Raw genomic sequence first — 21,158 nt, 5'->3', positions numbered from 1 at the left:
AGCCCACTATTGATGGCTAGACTGAAGGGGAGGTTGCTGGGAGCCAGTTTGTCAGAAATTAAATAAACAGCACTTCACCACAAAATGAAAATGAACAACCTTTGAATGGTTACTCTCCATCTATTATTTATCAAATGAGCCTCTTCAGTCCACTGACCCTGCAATGATTATGGTCAATATGCTGAACAGAGACTGCTTGACAAAGACTGCCTAACAAAGATTTTAATTCCATCAGCCTCAATTACTTCAGAGAATCCCAGAGTGAATTTGGAAAACAAATTGCTGCACATGTCATTACCTGGCAAGAATGTGTAAAACCTGCTTAACTTTATTTATCTTCCTATACGCTGCATTTAATTAATAGCTCCCACTCTGTATTGCTCGGGGATGACCTCATTTGAAGGGTCTAAACTAACTGTTGGCGATCTGATTATTCTGCTCCGATATTATTATTATTTTATAACGTTTGACAGACTTTATTTCACTCTCGGAAGAATAAAATTCTAATATGGATTTGGCCGCCGTCCTGCCTCTCACAGTCTGTTCCCTCGCACTGTAGGACAGAGTTTCATCTAGTAGCTATTCACGTCAGAAAACAGGACCAAAGAACATGCCATTAATCTCCTTGCTACCCCAGCTGTGGAAAGTAATGCATAACTAAAAGTCCTGTAAAATGAATTAATGATTTCAACCATGAACTTTTCTCCCAAAAAGCCATGAATCGTCTCCAACTGATAATGCACCACGACCCTGGAGTGTGGAATCCCTGTTGCGTTGAGAGTAGCCAGTTAATTGATTCGCAAATTATTTAAACTTTGTGGGGCCCAGGGGAGTGCTAGGCTCTAATGACAGCCCATTTTGAAAGAGCTGAAAAACTCTTCCCAGGCAAGCCGGTATTAAGTTGTAATAGTCGGCTAACAAGTCCAAACTGAGCCCCAAGATGAGATATGTGTAAGTACTGAGCATTAAATCGAGTTAGCTGAATACTCGTTAAATTAGGATGAATCACATCCTCAATTTAAGATATAATTTTATTGCCATTTATTATGTTTTTGCAAGCATTTGTTATTTTTCCCACCTCCCCCAGTGGCTCTTTTATCTTCTCTTGCATAGCGTACAATATGAAAAGCAGTCTGTTTATGATTCACATACGAGGCTGAACATTGTTACCAGAGTCAGCTTACGAAAGCCTGTTGTCATCTGTCCATCAGTATGCCAGTCACTGTAGGACAGTGAGCCATTAACCTTCTTTTTAATGGTGAATTTAAGGTGCTCAGACCTTTACTTGAATTGGACAAGTTGAAATTTTGTCATCTGTATTTTTCCCTGTATGCTTCATAATGTGTGGCTATATTTAAAGGAAAATCAGAATGTGAGGAAAACGTCGACAAAGCTCAATAAAACAGGTGTATTTGTGAGGTTTTTGTTGTGGGAAAGCTTTTATCTAGTTATAACTGTGTATAGCAGGCTCAGCCAGTATCATACACACTTTACGTTCCATTGATTTTAAGTTGGAGTTGTTGGATCGCTGTGTTAATATCAAGGAGCCTCTAATCTCGACCCATTAGCAAGTGCTGTCATTCAGACACACGGTGTCGGCCTGATTTAAATAAAATGAAATGAAGATAGTTGTTTCTGCTCCCTTGGCTTCACTCATTGCCATAAACATATGCTCTGTGCCCCGCTTCTTTCCATCTTATTTATGACTTTAATTTGTTGTGTGGGCTGCGCAAGAAATCAAATTTAATCCAATCCTCCCAGGGACCCTGTCATATAATAACATGGTAATTTCTGTGTATCCTTTTGAAAAATGAGGAAATTAATTCTTCCTGACATGTTCTAATTATTCCAGTGTGAACGGCGGATGGGCTCCCCTCCTCCCTACCATCCACCCACCCCCCCACCCACCCCCCAGCCCCCTAAGTGTCAGTTGCCGACGGGTGGCGAGGTGCTAATGCTGACCAGCAGCGCGTTTAATTTGAAACATGAGCAGACACCTTTCAACACACCTTCCTAATGTTGGAGTGGCTCACACAAATTAATTCACTACTCATCTGGCAGCTCTGACTGAGGTGTGTGTGTACGCGCGCGTGTGTTCATGCGTGTGCACGCCTCTATGCAAGCATGTGTATGTGCATTGTATTTTGGGTGATGTAGGGAGTCACTGGGATACCATTAACATTAGTAAAGGTAACATAGGTTGTATATATGTGTCTGTCTGTGTGTGTTTGTGTGCATGCCTCTGGGTCTGGGTGTTGAGTTGACATTGAGATTGCTTGGTCTTTTTCCCCCCTATTTGGATCTCCATCCTCTGAAACCTGTTCTACCTTTTCACATGTTTTGCTGCTCCATTGAGAGTAATGAAAGGCTTATTTAATTAGATTGTCATCAGGCAGCGTTTAATGCATCACTTCAGTTTTCATGGGACACTACTAACAGAGATGCTGAAACAATAACCTCATCTTTAAGGCCAAAAAGCCTTGGCACAACCATAAGTGGGTTGTGCCAAGGCTTTGCCAAGGTGTTGTTGGTGTGCCAAGGTGTTGTTGGTGCAAAATTACACACCAAAATCAACAATAATCATACTTAAGGACATGAAAAAAACATGCACAATTACAATTGTTTTGACTGCTGTGAAGACTTGGCCTATTTAAGCCCACAGGACTGTGTATGTTCAGGCTTCCTAGAGAAGAAATGTGTCTCTGCTCTAATTATGTACGGTATCAAAGCTGCGGAGACAAGAGCCCAAAAAATAAACAAAATTTGCTGAACTTTGGATTTGGGTTAAAAACCACAGAACTGTAATTGATTTGGTGTGTGTTGTCTCCGGGTCACAGAACACAGGGCTCGTAGCTGTGGCGTCATGGTCGAAGAGAAGAGAACATGGCTTTGTGAGCTGTGGGTGGGTCCTTCTGTGACTCAGAGCAGGGAGAGGTGTCAACATGGCCGCCTGGCCCACAGGGATTAAAGTGCCTCCCCCTCCCCACACCCTGCAGGGTTAATCACTGCCATTTTGGATCCATGCAGAGGGAGCAAATACACTCTCCATCACTGTGGAACAACTGAGACACAAGCAACCAGTTAGGCTGCCACTGTGGGTAGATGTACTTTATAAGCTTCTTTCCACTCAGTACAATAGAGTGTTTTGAGCTCTGGTTTACTTGTCTTAAAAGGGTTGGAGTTCCTGGATCAGCGCATGCTCTTGCTATCCATTCTCATTGGGGTTTATTTAAAAGATATACCAAATAACCTGGGATGTAGTTACTCTTTGGATCTGTGCAGCCAACTTCTGTGTCTCGCTGTGCACCCCGCACTATGTGAGCCTGTTAATGACTGAAGACTGAGAGTTCTGTCTCATGCCAAGACCCACATTGCTGCTGGCGGTGCATTAAATCAGCAGTCAATTTGACTGGAAGTTTGAAATCTGGGCTAGGTTAAGGGGATGTGCCGAAGCCGTGTTAATAGCTAGCTTGTTGTCCATATGGTACTGCTTTAATAGAGCACATTTGTTGCAGATGGTGGGAGACTTGGTTAGGCAGAGGCAGCTTTTGGCAGAGGCTCATTCTTCGAAAGGGCTGCCGCACTGCTCAGACTGGGCCAGGCCAACTTAGTGATGTCTATCCTCCCTGCTTCTTTCTCACCAAAAAGCCTGCCCTTGAATTGCAGCCTAGCTTTAATTTAAATACTTTTTTATTCTGCATTCAGACAAGAGCAAAGACAATATAACTCAGTCACTTTTTCCTTAGTTTTTTTCATTTTTCTCTCCAAACCGCACCTTTACTTCCATAGCCTAAGCTCAGTTGTTGCTGACCACAATGGGACTGCAGACAGCAGGCACAGCTGAGGAAACACAAGCATGTTGAGTAAAACAGCAAGGGTTATGGAATACAACCAACGACAAAGATAGAAACTGAGCACAGCCTTATCTATTCAATTTTCACCCCAACTATTTTTAGAAGTCAGCGGAAGGATTAAGGTGTCAGTAAAACACATAGACTCAGTGACAAGTGAAAAAAAAGACCGTGCTCTTTAATCTAATTCTCATCCTGGCTTGTTTCAGATTTCTAAACCTTTTCTGTGGTGTAGGTTTTTAAAAAAAAAAAAAAAAAACTATTTATACATGTATTAGATTTTGTTTGTGTTCACTGTGCTTCACAGTGAATTCATATTTGAATTGGTAATTGTTTTAGTTTTTGTGTGCCTGCCTGCAGTCTATGTGTGCTTTTTGCACTCAGAGAAGTGAGGAGACACGCTTGATCTGCTCTGCACTGTTTGACGGTTGTTTTCTCACGTTGTCACTGGCTTGGTGTGCTCTGGCGTGGTGATGGTATTATGTGCACTGGGCCCAGCTGAGTGCAGAAAAGAGCAGAGCAGCAGCGCCCCTGGCTATGCCACTCCCGCCTCCCCAGACACCTTATTGTGAGAAAAGTCTCGGCTGAGCCCTCTGGGCCTTGTGGATCCACTGCCTTGCTAAGTGCTGGCCAGACTGAAAGGCACAGTGTCCTTGGGCCCAGCTCATTCTTTCCATTCTCTCAGAGGCTTTGTCTCATAAGCCAAGAGAGCAAGGGGAGAAAATGCCAAATTACACCCATGTCACTAAAACTTAAGGTGTTTAAGGGCTGAGATGTCATTCGCTGTAGAGTTTTGTGTTATTCATGATGATGAGGGAGTGCTATAGGAGGATAACTTCAGAAAGGAGTATTTTTCTTTCTAATGGTGTTAAAAAGTACTGATTTTCACAACAGGAATTTTGGTATGAAGTCTTTACGGCCCTTGAATTTAAAAGATATCAAAATGAATAAAAGGACAGTGGAGAAATAAAGCGTTGAAGTGAAACGGCCTATTATAATGCCGAAAATATTTCTGCAAGATATCCTCCCCATATTTTCAGAGGCTGAAACATCTTTACTGGGCTTGTGAGATCAGAGAGACGTTTAATTTTCAACCACGGATAAAAGTTCCACTGACAAATCTGTTCCTTGACATTTCTGCCTGTTTTTCCCACTTAAAGCGAAGCACATGGAAGTCCTAATCAATTTTCAGCCAATCTTAACACAATAAAAGCACATATTATATACAGGCCAATAACACAGGATAATGGAAACCTGTTGTAAGTCAATTTTAAACATGTGTCTTCAGTATTTTTGTGGGTAAAGCTTCTGAACGACCCCTGCAAGCGGTGACATCATGACCACATCCTTTTGCCTCATTGGCGCTGCGAATCCCAGCTCGGTACCCTTGCGGCCGGGCTCCCAGAAGCCACAGCACCCTCGCTACACATGGGCTGCAGCTGGACCACCGCTGGCTACTCTGAACAGGCTAGGGCTGCTCTGGGATCTGCGGTTACACTGCTGGATGTACATGCGTATATCTGCACACAGCAGTGGAAACAGTCTGTATAGAGATCAGTAGGCAGAGTTTATTTGATGCAAACATATCATCAGGCTCTCAGTGCAAAGCGATGTTGTATGCAAATCCACTCCCTGGATGGAAAGAGGTATAATTAATGATGTCAGATCATAAAAAGACAGGATGGGTTCCGAGTCATATTTCTGCTTTAATTAAAGACATAAGATCTCATATGAAGAAGATGTATGATCTCTGTGTTTTCTTTCTTTCCTTCCTTCTTTTCTCCCTTCCTCCTCCTCCTCCTCCTTTTTCTTCTTCTTCTTGTTTTTTTTTTTGTTTAATTATTACTCATTTCATAGTGAAAATGGTTCTCTGTGATTTCTCCTGCCAGAACCCCACACGCTGACATGGAGGGCTTTCTTCGTAGCAGCTTTTTACTGAGGTTAGTTTCATTTCCGTTATTGCCATTTAGGATCATAGGTCGGGCATGGGTGGTAGCGGGCTAACAGGGGTTAAACTCTCTGACACATGTTAGCTTTAGACTTTGTCCCGTGTGTGCGTGCACATGTCTGTGTGTGCGCATGTGTCTGTATATTTGAACATTGTCAAACACGGATTCTGACATATTTACCCAACCTGTTTGTTATGATTGTGCTCGTGTAGTGTGTGGCTGAGTAGCATGCTCACCCGGATAGCCTTAAGTCAGACTGAAAGCACACATCAACAGCTTGAGGGACACATGAGCTGGCCTTAACCCCACCCCCACCCTCTCCCTCCTTCCTCTCTGTATCACAGCTTAAAAAAAACTGCAGGTCAGGGTTTCTGTCTTTAAGCTGCATGCCTTTGTCTGACCACTTTCTCTCTCTGCCTCTCCGTCTCTCCCCTACTAACCACCCCTAATCGGGGATGTTGGGGTTACTGGGGTGAGGCAGTCGCTGGGATATTGTTCTTGTGATGCACTGTTGTTTCCTGTCGTGCTCTGTGTTTGTATTCAGCGTGACATAAAGATTTACATTTTTGTCTTTACCCTTCCTGTGATTCTAATTAAAAATTTGTGCTGTCATTACACACAGAGGAAGTAAATAAGAGAGCTTATTTACCATTGGCTCCTTTCCTAGTCAACCACCTTCTCTAGGCTCCAGCGTTGCTCCCTAATTAGGGTTGGCTCATTAAAAGCCACAGCAGCAGCATCTGCCTTTCAAAGCTGCTGTCAGCCAAACTTTACTAAAGCTAATGAATCCTCTTTGATTTCTTTTTCAAAAGGTCACTTATTTGATTAAATTAACAGCATTTTTTTCCCTCAGAACTGTTGGGGGCATTTTAAAAAGAAAGGACAATTTGATACCATTACTCTCGCTAGTCAAAATGTCCTTCAGGAATTCAATAGGAACATTTTTCATGCATTTAAATGTATTTTATTTATCTTTAGCATTCAATGAGCTCGAGTCCCACATTTATACACCTAAGAAAGAAGCAAGCTGATTTCAGAGCTTTCAGACAACTGAAATTTGGTCCAAACCTATTTTGCAAAGTCATACTATATAAGATGTTTTATTATTTTATTATATTATACAAGGGTTTAAAAAAATGCATCTCTAACTGTAAACCAAAACTCACAAAAAGTGCAAATACTTTACCTATATATTTTTTATTTTTATAAATTCCTCATAGATTCTGTTCACTAAATAAATAAAATAAGTAATGCAAAAATGTACAGTTACTGTTTTATCTTTCAGGGCATGGAACCAATTTATCTGGTGTGGTATATCTACTATGGTTTGACAGGAGTTATTCAGGCATACAGCATGTTAAATGTTTGAAAGCATGTTGCCATTGCTCATTTTTTTTTTTTTTCCCAGTTTTTTTTTTTTTTTTGTCTTTTTTTTTTTTGAGTAATGCTACAAAGTGGACAACACCATTTAACTCTCAGCGCCTGTCAAAACCAATCTGCTGGAAAAATAAGTGTACTAAAGATGAACTGCATTTAGTAGGATGCGGGATAAAGAAATAGTTCTTAAAGCGATCCTTACATATACCAAAAATTAGAAGGCAAATACTGGAACATGACCTTTGACCTTGGCTGCTTTTCAACAATTTCCTTTTGTTCTCACAGTCGAGAGAAAACACTGCGATTATTTTAAGTAAACACACTATTGCACTGCTAATCCACATCCTTCTGTCAATGTCTGTTTTAATTAAAGGAGAAGCAGCAGCAGAAAGATATCACGCACACTGGCTGGAGATTGGAGGCCTTAACAATCAGGCCAAGATTAAAGGCAGGCTTTGCTTCAGGGTTAGCCCTTTTGCTTTGATAAAGACTTGTGTCCTGGAGTGGGCTTTGGGGTGGGGGCAGGGGTGAAAAGGGAGAAAAGGATGCAAACAGGGGCGGATGGATGTGGCAGTTAGGCATTCCTCTGGTGTACAATCCCAGTATCTTTTCTCAAACAACAGAATTAGGTCAAAGGGAGCTTTCTGAACAAATTCAGACATATCTACTCCTATATGCATTTGTTATTGACTTTTTATAGTGTACTCCATATCACCAAAGCATACCAGATGTGCCTTTCATTACTGTAATGAATCACAAGTTTGCTTTTGAGTCACACATACAGAGAGTTCTTAGCTGTAAAAGTATCCACTTTCATTTTTGACAACTGCTGCTTCCTAATGGCATCTGATACACAGCCGTCGTGAAAAATACATCAAACTCCAACAGAAAGCCCCTTATTTACCCCACAGCTCAAAGACTTTCCATTGTATGATGGCAATAATTGTGCGTTTCAAATTCTCGGTAGTTGTAAAAACTAATGCAAAAAATTACAGCGCCCGATGTACACGGCGTCTTTAATGGACAATTGTTTGGTTTTTTTGCATTACCGTAAGCCTCCCTCGTCGTAGAGAAGGTGCGTTTTCACCTCAGATCAATTTTTTATATGTTTATGAAAGATGTTGAACAGGTTTTTGTCTGCGTAGTCACATAGGCTGGGAAAATGAGAGCAAGTGTGAGAGAGAAAGGGGAAGGAAGAAAGACTGAATACAGACATACGAAGTGAGTGAGAGAGAAGCATAAGGGTAGAGTGAGGGAGAGAGATGTCTTCAGTTTCTGTCTACTCCCAGTGGGCAGGACCTCCCCCTACATTTCTGCCATTATTTGATGTAATGAAAGGAGAAAGTGTGTAACACTGAGATTGTTAATTAATTTAGTCTAACAAGATGAAGATAAATGAAACCCACTGAAGGTTGACTGGGCTAAGGGGCCCACTTAGCATTCCTCCTGCCCTCGAGCTCTGTCTCTCTCACTCCTTTACAATGGAGCACAGCTAATAGCTATAGCACTGTGTTTGCACAACCCCACTGAGCTCCAACCCAGCAAGTTTCGATGTGGAACTTTTTGGTGAAATATTTAATTCTGCAGCCTTTCTTTGTCGTTGTCTCCGCTCCAGGATATTTTAAATTCCAAAGACGTAGCTGATTCGATTGGTAATGCAGTTAGTTTTAGTGGCCAGATATGTGATTATCTAATTGAGTCATCTCGAAATGCGAGATAAGGCTCAGTTGACAGTTGCTATGAAACTACAAAGGCTTTTTAAAAAATATGTGTATAGCAGTGCTTGTCAAATATGTCTTAATAGTCACAACTTTGATTATCTACTAACGGTTATATGTTTTGGAGGTTGTATTAGTGGCGCTTCTCCACCGCAACTCTGTGGCCTCTTCACATGAGCCTGTGTCACTCTGAGCTTTTCCCCATATGAATGAGTGAGTCTTCTTCAAATGTAGCCCGGGGACTATTTGAGCAGAAAGCAGAAAGGACATTTTTCTACAAAGCCAGATGGTTGTCTTCATCCACAGTCCAAGCAAATCAGCAGTCTATCGAGCTCCTGCCTCTGCGGACACTTTGTACAGGATCTTCATGGCAGCACAGACCAATCATTATGGCGCCCATTCTTTGCTCCCTTAGTTCTCAAGTCATCCACAATGGGTAGTTGATTGTATGGAAAACACCAGAACAATTATGTCCTCTGTTTTGGTGGCAGGGCAGCGTTTTAAAGTGCGATCCTCAATAATGGCCTCATTATTGTTATTCTTAAAGCAGGCCTCAGGAGAAAGAAGTAGCTGCTTGTAGTACGTCATTATTTCGTAAATTTCGATTAGCTCATCATGCTGTCTCCTGGCAAACAGAATCATAGCTAATTAAAAGTGAGTGAGCACTCTTGCCTGTAACTTAAAAGGTAGCACTCGATAGGCTGTTAATATGAAAGAAATGTTAAAAAAAAAAAAAAAGGAGGATTAGAGCTGTTACCCTGGTAACTCCAACTTCCATCTGCGAGGGAACAATGAACTTGTGTTCCTCCACCACCTATGCTTGAAAAACAGAAAGCGAGGAAGTGAGTGTACTGAAAGGACAAGACCCTTTTTAAAAAACAAAAGTGGGATCCAGGTCTAATAGGCTTTTTGGTGTGGGCTGGCTAGTTGAGATCCCCAGAGCATAGAGGAGCTAAAAAAACAATATAAATATATGTATAATTTTTTTCTAAAAAAGGTCAATGACCAGCGAACGTTGTTGGAGGATTGAAACAAAGACTCATGTTTGGCCATTTTGGGGCTAGTAAAGGAAAATTTGATTTTCCGTGATATGACACACAACCAAAAATGTAAACATGTCCTCAGCTGGTTAAAAATAAACGCAGACAAAACGCCAAAGACTGAACTTTTTTTTCTCCTTTTTTGCAGTTCCACTGCTTTCTCACACCAAAAAACAGCTTTTGCATGCAAAACGATGACATGAAACACCTTAAGAAAAAAAAAAAAAGAAAATATACTTTTAAGACTATAATGTCAATGATTTAATTAAAGTCTTGAAAGTGACTGGATGGTGATTAAAATGATTGCTTTGCTGTGAGTACAAATTTTTTATTATATTCTTTTAATTTCGAGCTAACACATATTTCTTGTGCATTACGAAGAAAAAGGCCTCATAGCTAAGAGCTACTAAAGAGCTGCTACAGTGAAAAGGAAAACTCCTGCTCTCAAACACTGCTGAGTTATAATGATCCATGACTATAGAGGAACACTGCACGTTTCTCTTTGAGTTTTATGTCCCTTATTACAGCTGCAATACGTCTGCTCACATTAAGCTAATTTATGGCTGAGGCCAGTGTAACAGCAGTATAGGTTAATGAATTTGGCATTACTAATTAAATGTTATTGAGGGATGAATATGAATCCTGTGGTTGGGACAGACAGCTGAGAAAGGGGGAGGAGGGGAGAACGAGACAGAGGACTTTCCTGCACTGTCTCGTTTCCTCACAACAAGTGAAATACGAGAGGTGAAGGTGGAGACGGCGCCGTGTTTGAGGTGAAATGGAAGACATCTTTGTTTCATTACAATGCCACGCCGAAATCCTTTCTCTGATTAGACGCACCCAAAAAGAAAATTGTTTATAGGCTCACAAAGTCTAATTTTCTAGAAAGGAAAGGATACTTCCAAGCAATGCAAAAGTAATAAGCAACACACAAGTCAGACAGAAAATAAATACAGTAATGCAAAATCAAGAACAAGTAATATGTAAGGCATTACTTTTTTGATATTGACCCAGACAAGGATTGTAAATATCTATATGGATGGTTTAATTCTCATTTTTCCTGCCACTCTTATTCTCCCTGTTTCACTCTTACTAGCGCCTCTACACTCCATGTCTGACATACTCTCCCTGAGAGCTAAACCTTTCAATTTAGATTTCAATTATCATGTTAGTTTTGTGATTAGACTTTAGTCCTCCAGGAATCAGACCTCTCTGCTCCTCTCTATTCCACTCTATTCCACTTCCCCTGCAATCACATCCCATCTGATGAATTGCGCATATAATTACGGAAGTTATTGAATATGCAGATCACTGCTGACTCTTGGTGTGCAGTTCATAATGCGTCAACTCTAACTGTATCAAACAAGGGTCTCTGATAAAGACCCACTCTGATAATGAGAGAGGGCCAATGTACGCTATTAGTCAGAGACAACAGACCCCACAAAGGCTGAGACTCGATTAACAGAACAGAGACACGCTGCAATCTGTATGCCCGCTAAAACGGGCTCTGGGAGCAGCCGGCTCCACCATTGCACCAGTGCACAAGGTGTTTATGAATCAACCAAAATGAGGTATTTCCCCCATGTTACAGTATGTTGCTACCATGGTGTAGCATGCCGTCCAGTGATGCAATCCCTTAGAGGTTTTCAAGAGAGTGGAGCGAAGCACTTTACAGGCACACCCACAGACAGGGAATGTGGGAAATGTTTAAACTTTTGATAGCTTTGAGAGAGCTCTCCTAAACCCTGGCTTGTAAGTGAAAAGAAAAGGGTCTTGTGCTATTTTTTTCCTTTTCTTTTTTTTTTTTTTTTTTTTTTTGCATTATGCATTTTGCTGTCAAAATCCAGTAGATTTGCAACTCCTCAACAGGTCCAAAAAAGCCCTCATTTTTTCCACATAAAGCCAGTCTTTAGCTTAAGCTTTACACACAATTGAGAATACAGGGAAGGGGGAGAAGCCAGGGCCTGTATTTTTAGCTTAGCGCTATAGTGATGTGGCTTCCATTTATAGCGGATATGCCTCATATGCCTGATGACGGGTGATTGCCCTGCTGACACCACAGAGCGAGAGTTTAAAGAATGTACACTGGCTGCACAACACAATCTCCATTACATGCTAACAGAATAAGGAGAAGCACAACCCATCATGCAGTATGCCCAATGACACATTTTTATTAACATGGTTTTAAAAATAAGTAAATAAGATGTGTTAGTCAAATTTGGTCACATTTAGTCACATTTATGTATCTAGACTGACCAAAAGTTGTGTCGCTAATTGTCCCCAAAAAAACCCCAACCTTAAAATGTTCCTAATTTTTCAATTGTCATGTTCTTTATGCAAAAGATCCCCCCCCCCCCCCCTTTTTTTTTTAAAATTAGATTGCACACTTGTTTCCTTTAATGCCAGTTCACCTTGGCTACATGCACCTGACACCACTTGTTGGTAAAGAGGAGTCAAGAGGCACATTTTACTCACTATATTTGGTTTACTCCAAAGAAGTGCGTGCTTGTAATTTTCCTTTTAAATATGTTCATAGCTATTTAACTGGGAATCTTTAAATTATCTTTAAAGAGAACTAAAACAAAAACATCACCTATCTGCCATGCTGAAAAATCTTCCCGTGCCCCGAGTTCATGGTGGCAGGCATGGATCTTCACTGCTATAATTAAGAGTAAGAGCAGGGTTTTAGTACATGGCGCTGTGGTACTTTACCTAGCCCCATGTTATATTTTTAGGTTAATAGGATTGAACATGTTTACACCAACTGGTATATTAAGAAGTGGTCAAAAAAGGTGGCTTAACTATCTTAAAGGGGATTACAAAGGCATTCAAATAGGATATCAGTAGGTGACTAATTGGCTGAGACACTAACAGCAGAAACAGAACTTTTGGACAATGCTTGTGTTCAGTGTGAAATGCCTTAGTTGTCTGTAAAATGAAAAGGGGAGAATGGTTTACAGAAGTGGCCAAGATTTGACTGCACTTTACTGCAAAGAGTGTGTTGCAAGTGCAACGACCTTTGTCAGGTTCCAGCTATTGTTTGCAGACTGGTTACACACTCTACAGGCTGTGAAAGACACATCTGCTACCTTTAGCTCAGCAGAAAGCAGGCAGTCAGTCAGGGCTGTGTGTATGCATGTGTGTGTGTGGATGGGGTCCTCCGCGACCCGGCGAGCAGCTGAGCTACGTCCTTATCCTCTTATCAAATATTTGTCTGTCCTTCACTCTTTATTTGCCTCCTGTTTGCTTTGTTTATTGAAATTTATCTCAGACAGATTGATAACATTTCCCGAAAGTTTGCAACATATTTTCTGTGTTTGCACTTTGTGTGTTTCTGTGTGCAAATTATACATATTTATCGTGTATTGTACTTGAGACTTTGTTCATGCCTATCTGACAATGGCATGGGTATTTCCCCCCTCCTGTTATTTAAGTTTGTGAAGTCACAGTAGGAAGTTTGGTTTGATACAGCAGCACACTAAAACTGGATCAGCTTTAGAGAAAAGGCTTAACATAATACACGAACCCATATTTGTTTTATGTAGTTTTGACTGATTTCCTGACTCAGATCCAGAGGGTGATCATAAATGATTTTGGACAAAGGGCCTCTTTGTGTGAATGGGGGCCCAGTTGAAATGGAGGAGTAGTTTGAGATTACTAGATTATTTCCTACTAGCCCACTGAGTGAGGCGAGGCAAGCTGCAGCCCTTCACCGTGCTGTGCTGAGGCTGAGTATAATGAGTGTGGTGGCAGGGAACCACAACAGAGCCGGGGCACAGGCTGCCTGGGAACCAGAGGCCCATGGCCCACAGCCAAACAAACACACACACACAAATCCTGCTGCACACTTGTGGCTTTTTAAGAAAGCAATTTAGTTAATGATTTCATTTTGGAACTCTGTCATGATGCATGTGTCTTCTGAGCAAGCCAGCAAAAGAATTAAGGAGAAGCTAATGCAGAGGAAAGAGTATTAGTAAACACAAGCTACCCCCCTTTACAACCGCAGAGAGAAATAACATACAACCAAGTGTAATGTGGCATTTTGCTGTGAACACAGCAAAAAAATCACATGGGTAATAGACTGTGGTAGGTGTAGTGCTCGTGGCTCCCGCATCGTTTTTGCATCGCTCTGGACAAATGCAAAGAAGAGCTGAAGCACAATGCGAGTGGTCAGACACATGGTTAGCAGCAGGCCCGTTTAAACATTTTGTGTTTCAGTCAGCATCTAATTCACTACAGCACCCGCTTCCATGGAGTGGAAATACAGCACATTTTCCTGTTCAACCATGTCTGTCAGCTCTCTGATTTTATTAGGGCTGTGTTTCACATTCATTTACTCAGGTTTTCTCTGTGCCGCCCCATGAATGAAACCATTTTAGCATTGCTAAAACAGCAGCTTGTACATGTCTTCTGTGAACCAAATTTTTGGGCAATTACTCAGATCAGTGGCTGAGGTTTCTGCTTTTGCTCTTCAGATCTCATTTTTTCCTCCATCCTCTCTCCTTTTTTTCTGTATTAGCTGTCAATCACGTGTGGTAACTTTTAACCACCTCCAAACAGAGCTGGGTGCCAGCCATTCATTTAGCCCTTCACTTTTTCTTCACATCCAACCTGTCAGAATGACACACACTGTTGACCATGCTTTCTATTCAGCACTGGCAAATTAATTGGTTTCAGAGGTTTAAATCAGCAATCAATGTCAGTTTCCCAACATAATAAGCCTTAATCATAAATCTTTGAGGTGTGGCTTGCCTGACCCCTATTCATCATGGCTCAGCTAGATGGCCTCATCTGGGTGGAGCAAATGAACTACCCCTGTTTTGATTTTCCAATTGACATGTCACATGAAACATGGCTAGTCTCTGTCCTCCCTGGTTCTACCCCAGCCGTTTTTCTAACAGTCCTTTAAAAACACACTCACACACACACACACGCACACACTCACACACACACACACACACACACACACACACACACACACACACACACACACACACACACACACACACACACACAAGGTCCCAAAGACAAAGAAGGAAGAGAAGCCCCTTTCCCTTGAGCAACAGTTCTCAATGAAAGCCATTAATTTATTCAGAAAGAGAAAAAGAATTGAGGGAAAGAAAGAAAGAAAAAAGCCAAAGAAGTACAAGTAGGTCTAACTGCAGATAATAAGCTGTTTTCCTCCCATCCCCTTGAATATGAATAGGACGGCTTAATTCCTACAGTGTTAAAGGTAATTTCCTTACTTATCCCACCGAGGATCACAAATCCAGTTAAAAGCAAGATTATTTTTCTTTCTGTAGAAAACAAAAAACTAGCTCATTTTTTGATCAGAACTTGTAATGTACAGGTATATATTAGGGAAGTTAAAGGAACAAGAACAGAGACTGAGAATGTGGGGTACTGTGTGTTGACAATCCATATGCCAACCAACAGCAGTTGTAGCAAACCTGCTGCTGTTTCACTTTGGCACTTCACTTGCCAGTGATGTCCTCGTGATGGCGAGACCTGTGTTTCCTGCTGTGCAGCACCGCTTCCCCTCTAGTTTCATAAATCAGCCACAGTCACCAATTTTTCATTGGTTTTCCTGCTCCATGTAAAATTGCTCCATTATTAGCTGATGTCCACATTGTGGTATGGATGCTTTTGCTCAAGACTTCCTTTGTTCTTTCAAACTTCTCCTCCCTTTTGAGATTTCCAGGCTCCCTTTAGACTTATTTTTCTTCTCTTTGGCGAGTTGGGATACATCCCTTTACTTCTGTTTGGCACACTGCACAAGCTCTTCCACTCACTATTCTGGCAGCTATGAGAGATGTTACACTGGTTTTGTTGAAGTGCATTCTCTAGTGCACAGAAGAAGTTATCTTTATAAATAACAAAATGGACATGGGCTGAACAGTGCTTTGTTTAATGTCTTACAAAAAGAGGCCCACTCTATATTTCATCTGTCACTATTGCTTTTCTTTCCTTAAACAATGCTCAATTGTTTTCCATTAAAAAAAAAAAATCAGGTTCCATGAACAGAAGAATTCTGTATTATTATGTTCCTGCCAAATTCCAATCTCTGTTTTCCTTCTCCTGTTCACAAAGGGCTCATAACTTACTGCGAACTATTAGGCAAGCCACAAAGCTTCACTGTTGCTCAGCAAATAAGGCCGTGTTCCTTGAGTTGTTGTGAAGTTTGCTAAGTGTAGCAGCAGCACCAGAAGGCTCTTTGGAAAATCCATCAAAGTAGGTCCAGAAAAACAAGAAATGTGATTAGTAAAAAAAATAAATAAATAAAGAGCATCTTCTGGAGTGTGTATTTCCCTAAACGGTTGATTCATATTATTCTCTGCACCGCTCCTCTAGTGGTTATATTTTGCTATGGTGTGAGTCCAGAGAAAAGGCCAGTGGTGAATTTTTTTTTGGGATGGCCATCCTTCATTTGTGAGGGCATACGCATGAGTGAACTTGTGTGTATCCTGGGGAACTGAGAGGCTGTTATGCCATCCAGCTCTGAGATTGTGTCCTGGGATCAGGAAAAGGGCCAATGGCACAGAGGACCAAAAGAGGAAGAGAAGGAGGAGGTGGTAAAGGAGGGATTCAGTGCGTGAGTGCTCATCGACCCTTCCCGAGTAGACAGACAGGGACACTTGAGCACTCTTACACCTGCATCTGCCTTTGCCTAGCGTGGGGGGCAAGGACACCAACCACGCCGTCATAGCAGCTGCACAAGTGTTTAAAGTGAGATACAAGACAGTTCCTCTTGCGGCATATTATTGCAAATAATTTACCCTGCAAAGTAATTATCAATGCTCTGCTCAATATGTAAAGTGCGCACTTCAGGTGGCTTGCTTAATTTGCTCTGGGTGGCTATCATTTGAGCGTGGATTTTTAGCTGCGGTAACTGTGGCAGTTTCTAATAGAGAAGGCATTAGGAGAGAAAGTGAAGTGAGGATGAAGTGGCGCCGTAATTGAGTTGACTTTTTGCAGGGGAAGGTCAACAATAATGGAGGAACAATTTAAACAATTCATTTAGACAAGTCTCCAGTCTCTGTACAGTAGGTTACCTAGTCGGGAAAAATCTCTATTTTCCCGACCATTTGCTATATTTTAACACTCTTACCTGTAATTGCTCAGATGCCTGAGACAAAGATGTGTCACTGATTCAAACTGACTTGTAAAAAGCAGCTGTCTTTTAGGGATTGACCTTTTTTTTTTTTTTTAAATAAATAAATGAATAAAAAATCCACAGGAATTGCACAATAACATGTGTACGCACATTCTGTGTATGCAGGGGTTTGCCCGTATGTCGATGTGCAAGGCAAGTGTGTGAAAAGCAAGCGCACTGTGCACGGTATACAGCCCGTATTATGAGTTGATTATGTATCCAGGAACCTGGCTGCTGCACAGCATGGCACAATCACAATGGAGGGTGATAATTTAATTGTGCTAAACGGTGGAATCCGTGTCAATGCTCCTCCAGCTGGGAGCTGTCAGGTAGTAATATCTCATTATGGCAGGTGAAGAACCCAGAGGAACCCTACCATGACACCTGTTAGAACAGGAGGAACCCCTGAAGGGAAATACACAGATGATTTTCTCTCTCTCTCACTGGCCCTCCGCGGCTCCCACGCACACGTTCACACACACTAAGCTTCCACACTATTATCTACTATCTACCCAACTTCATTTAAGATATTGTATCCCTATGTTTTGATTTATTATTAGCTGTACATAATGTGTAGTGCACAGTTAATAGAGCGCAATATACTAACAGTGTGCTAGAGGCGAATAGTCATAGGCCTTTTGTTAATTGCATTATTGGAATATTAGAAAGTGAGAAAACAATTTGAATGAGCACATGTTGGGCAAATGTACACACTGATAGACCACAAAGGAACCTCTTTATCTGTAATTGTTTGCTGTTCCATCCCGTTTAAGATATCCTTCGCTTTTTTAATCATTTCTTAGTTTTTCTCTCCTCGTTCCACTGAAAACACACGTAAGAAGAGTCTAATCTCCTCCTCATCTCTGGGACTCATGATCAAAACTTGAGGGTGCAAGACGTCAGCAGTGAGACAGACGAGTGTCCGGGTGGGGGGATCGGGGGTGACGGTGTGGAGTTACTTAGGCCATTGTCTATAAAAGGTAAACAGTGTGACAGAGTAGAGACAGAGGGCGAAAGTCAGTCAGACCCTTTTATGATGAAAGAGGAAATGGGATATCTGAGGACACATGGCTCGCCAGTCACAAGACCACCAAGATGAGCAATGCACATCACTCCTCTAATACTTACCAATTATACAGAGGTTGTTTTGCACGATGATGAAACATTATCTTGGGGAACAATTCATGACTCAAAGCATTCCAGGTCATATGAGCCAGTGGCCGGAGAACTTAAGTCCTAACCCTTCAAATGTGCGCAATATTGTCAGCTATATATAGACTGGGTATCTTTTCTATCTGACCCTCCCTCATCTCTGTCTTAAGTCGTCAAAGTGGCTGGGGCTTTTGTCTTTAAGAAAGATGGCTGCGTATCTTACACTTGTTGTTATGATTTGGATTATCCCGCAGCTGGGTTAGGGTTAGGGTTTTCAAGTTCACCTCATTTTTATTGTTTTGTAAAAGCACATTTTGGTCATAATAAAGTGAAACAGGGCTGTTTTGCTCACGCACAAGAGGCAAAGGATGCATACAGTCTTATTTAAACTGAAAATATAATCAGATTCCACGTGCTTTGGTGGTACCCTCATTCAGCTAAATTCTGCTCCCTCTTCTACACCTCATCAGATGTCTTTGTTGTTTCTGCGCTGATCTATTGCACGTGCACGCCTTTAGATCACAGCCCTCTGTGATCGCCTCTCCAAATATGAGGAATAAAATACTGTATGGTTGCCCTCAGATATTTTCAGAGAATTATTGCCACACTTCTCCCTTTCCCTTTTAATAATATGAGGTAGTATTGTATGGGGCTTGTCAGGGGTTGGGGGTGGGGCAGAAGGGTTTCTCTGCACTCTTTAGCTGCCTGAGCGCAGCCCTCCCAGCACTGCTAATAAATTATTAACTCCTGCTGACAAATACTGTTATGGAGCTGCAGATCTGTTGCATTCTTTAACAAGATTGCTGTAGACACATGTTACAGGAGGATGGAGTCTCCATTGCTCCCTCTTCTTCGTTTCTCTCTCTCTCTCTCTATCGCCTTCTCTCACTCACGCCTCAGCAGTTTGACTGATGGCTGGAGACCAAAGTAAAAGTGCCTGAGAGACTGAATATTTTAGTGGTAAAATAATACCACTTGATTTACTGTGTAATACAAAAGCAGTGCTTTGTTTCACTCTCACACTCCATTGAGGACGAGGTGCTTGTTGCGCTTCAGGCTCGAGCTTTTTGTGTGCATGAATAAAAAATATGTCAGAATATGCGTTCGGCCTACTCCCGCCCCACACACACACACAGATATGCGCACACACACACACTTCATTGCCAATAGCCCAACTTCTACTCCCTCCACTTACCATTACATGCATGCGCTGAACTTTGCTCCGACTTCTGATTGCCAGTGAACAGTGCGCAATTTTAAGCTCATTTTCTCTTTGATATAATTGAAGGAAACAATTTAATAACTGATTAAAATGAAGGGCTGAGTCGCACTAAAAGACACAGCCAGCAGCATTTCGAGGCACAGCGGCTAAAAAGTCAGAAGAAGAGACAGAAAAAGAAGCACACAAGCAGTCAGGCACGGGACCGCACTCCTGCATTACTGTCTACCTGTCTTGGTGGGTTTGTTTGTACAGCTGCTGAGACACAAGAGATCAACTTAGGCTACTATTGTTTAGGCCTCAATTCACTGCCCAGGTTGACTGTGACTGTGTGCAAGAGAGTGAGTGAGTGAGTAAATAAGCAGCAAAGAGGATGGTAACAACTCTGTCACTGCAAATTTTTTAATAGTAAGTATAGAATTGTCTGATTTTCTTTGGCATAAATTCCTGCCGCACCTCTCAGATCTTCTGAAGTTGGTGTTTAGGGTTTGTTTTTTAAAGGTAAAAAGAAAACTTTGCGACACACTCTTTAATTTCTTTAACTATTGCGCCACATCTATTTTTATGTCATTGGTTTATTTCGTATTCTCTTCTATTCTGAACTTTTCACAATCTTAAAATTTTGCTTTCTAAAATTTGTACAGCATGTTCGGATCCTGTCTATAGTACCCACAGAGGATAACAGTTCAGCAGTGTGTGTGTGTGTGTGTGTGTGTGTGTGTGTGTGTGTGTGTGTGTGTGTTTACATGGACAATACATTTTATTTGACACACTTCCTTGAGAAGGACCAGGAACCATTACAGTCAAGACCTTGTTAGCAAAATCCTTTTTTTAATATGAAAATACCTTTGCCTATCTCTTGGTCCCCGGCTCTCAGCAGAAAGTGCAAGGACACCATCGCACCACAGCCTGCCTCAACCTTGAGAGCTCCCACCCCCACATGTCAAGCTGAGGGTGAAACTAAAGTGCTGTCACACTGACCCCTGTGGATAGAGCAGGAGAACAGGGCAGATGTTGATCAGTGATGAAATGTAATGCAAGAAGTATCTTGAGCATTTTGTCGCATACAAACACAGAGCTGTAACTTCCCACCCCCATTTTAATTTTTTTTTAAATTCTTCCTTCTCCCATGCAAACGCAGACCAACTCACACGCCATGACTGTGAGCATTTACAGCTTGGTTTTAATGATCGATATCCCAGAGTTGAGAAGAATAAACAGAACAACAGCTATGGGAAAGGTAGATTAGCAGCTAAATATGCTCCAGCTTCTTCTCTCCACTTTAGATCAGTAGGAAGGCCATATTATCCCCTTTTTAATTTAAAACCAAACACATAATTAGATTTTCTGGCAGTGTTTAATTTCATTCTTTGTAGCGCACAGCATGAGTGCAGGCTCATTAATTGTGAGAAAACGCGGAATTGGTTGTATAAATTTTACACCGAAAAGAGTTGGGCTGTTTAAAAAAAGAAAAAAAAAAGAGAGAAATTAGAATTAACATGAGTTTCCTTTGCACCTGATATGTCAAGTACACTCTTCACTGTAATATTCATGAAAGCATGTGACAGATTTGTGAATTTAGTCCTCCTGCGAGCTTTGGTTTTTAAGCCGCTTAAGTAGGATTTGATGGCCTGGGGGAACGCTGTCACCAAAATGTTAATAATTTCCTCATTTGATGCACGGAAACAAAAGGAGACAA

General features: G+C 41.4%; 1 protein-coding gene across 10 annotated transcripts in view; it reads left to right on the top strand.

Annotated features, from left to right (window-relative positions):
* The window catches only part of sox6 (SRY-box transcription factor 6), a 129,422-nt gene that overhangs the window by 24,015 nt on the left and 84,249 nt on the right, over nucleotides 1–21,158 (top strand). For 6 of the 10 annotated variants that reach the window (XM_040012088.1, XM_040012091.1, XM_040012089.1 and 3 more), the window contains exon 3: nucleotides 5,741–5,791. The exons of the other annotated variants lie outside the window; for them this stretch is intronic. In XM_040012088.1, the coding sequence (XP_039868022.1) occupies nucleotides 5,757–5,791 (35 nt within the window). In that variant the 5' untranslated portion in view covers nucleotides 5,741–5,756. The remainder of the gene's footprint in view (nucleotides 1–5,740; nucleotides 5,792–21,158) is intronic. 10 annotated transcript variants of the gene reach the window in all.

This window comes from Simochromis diagramma, unplaced genomic scaffold, assembly GCF_900408965.1.
Source record: "Simochromis diagramma unplaced genomic scaffold, fSimDia1.1 OVJJ01000603.1, whole genome shotgun sequence".
Taxonomy (NCBI): Eukaryota; Metazoa; Chordata; class Actinopteri; order Cichliformes; family Cichlidae; genus Simochromis; species Simochromis diagramma.
Note: the sequence above shows the minus strand (reverse complement) of the source record. Positions and strands in the feature narration are given on the sequence as shown.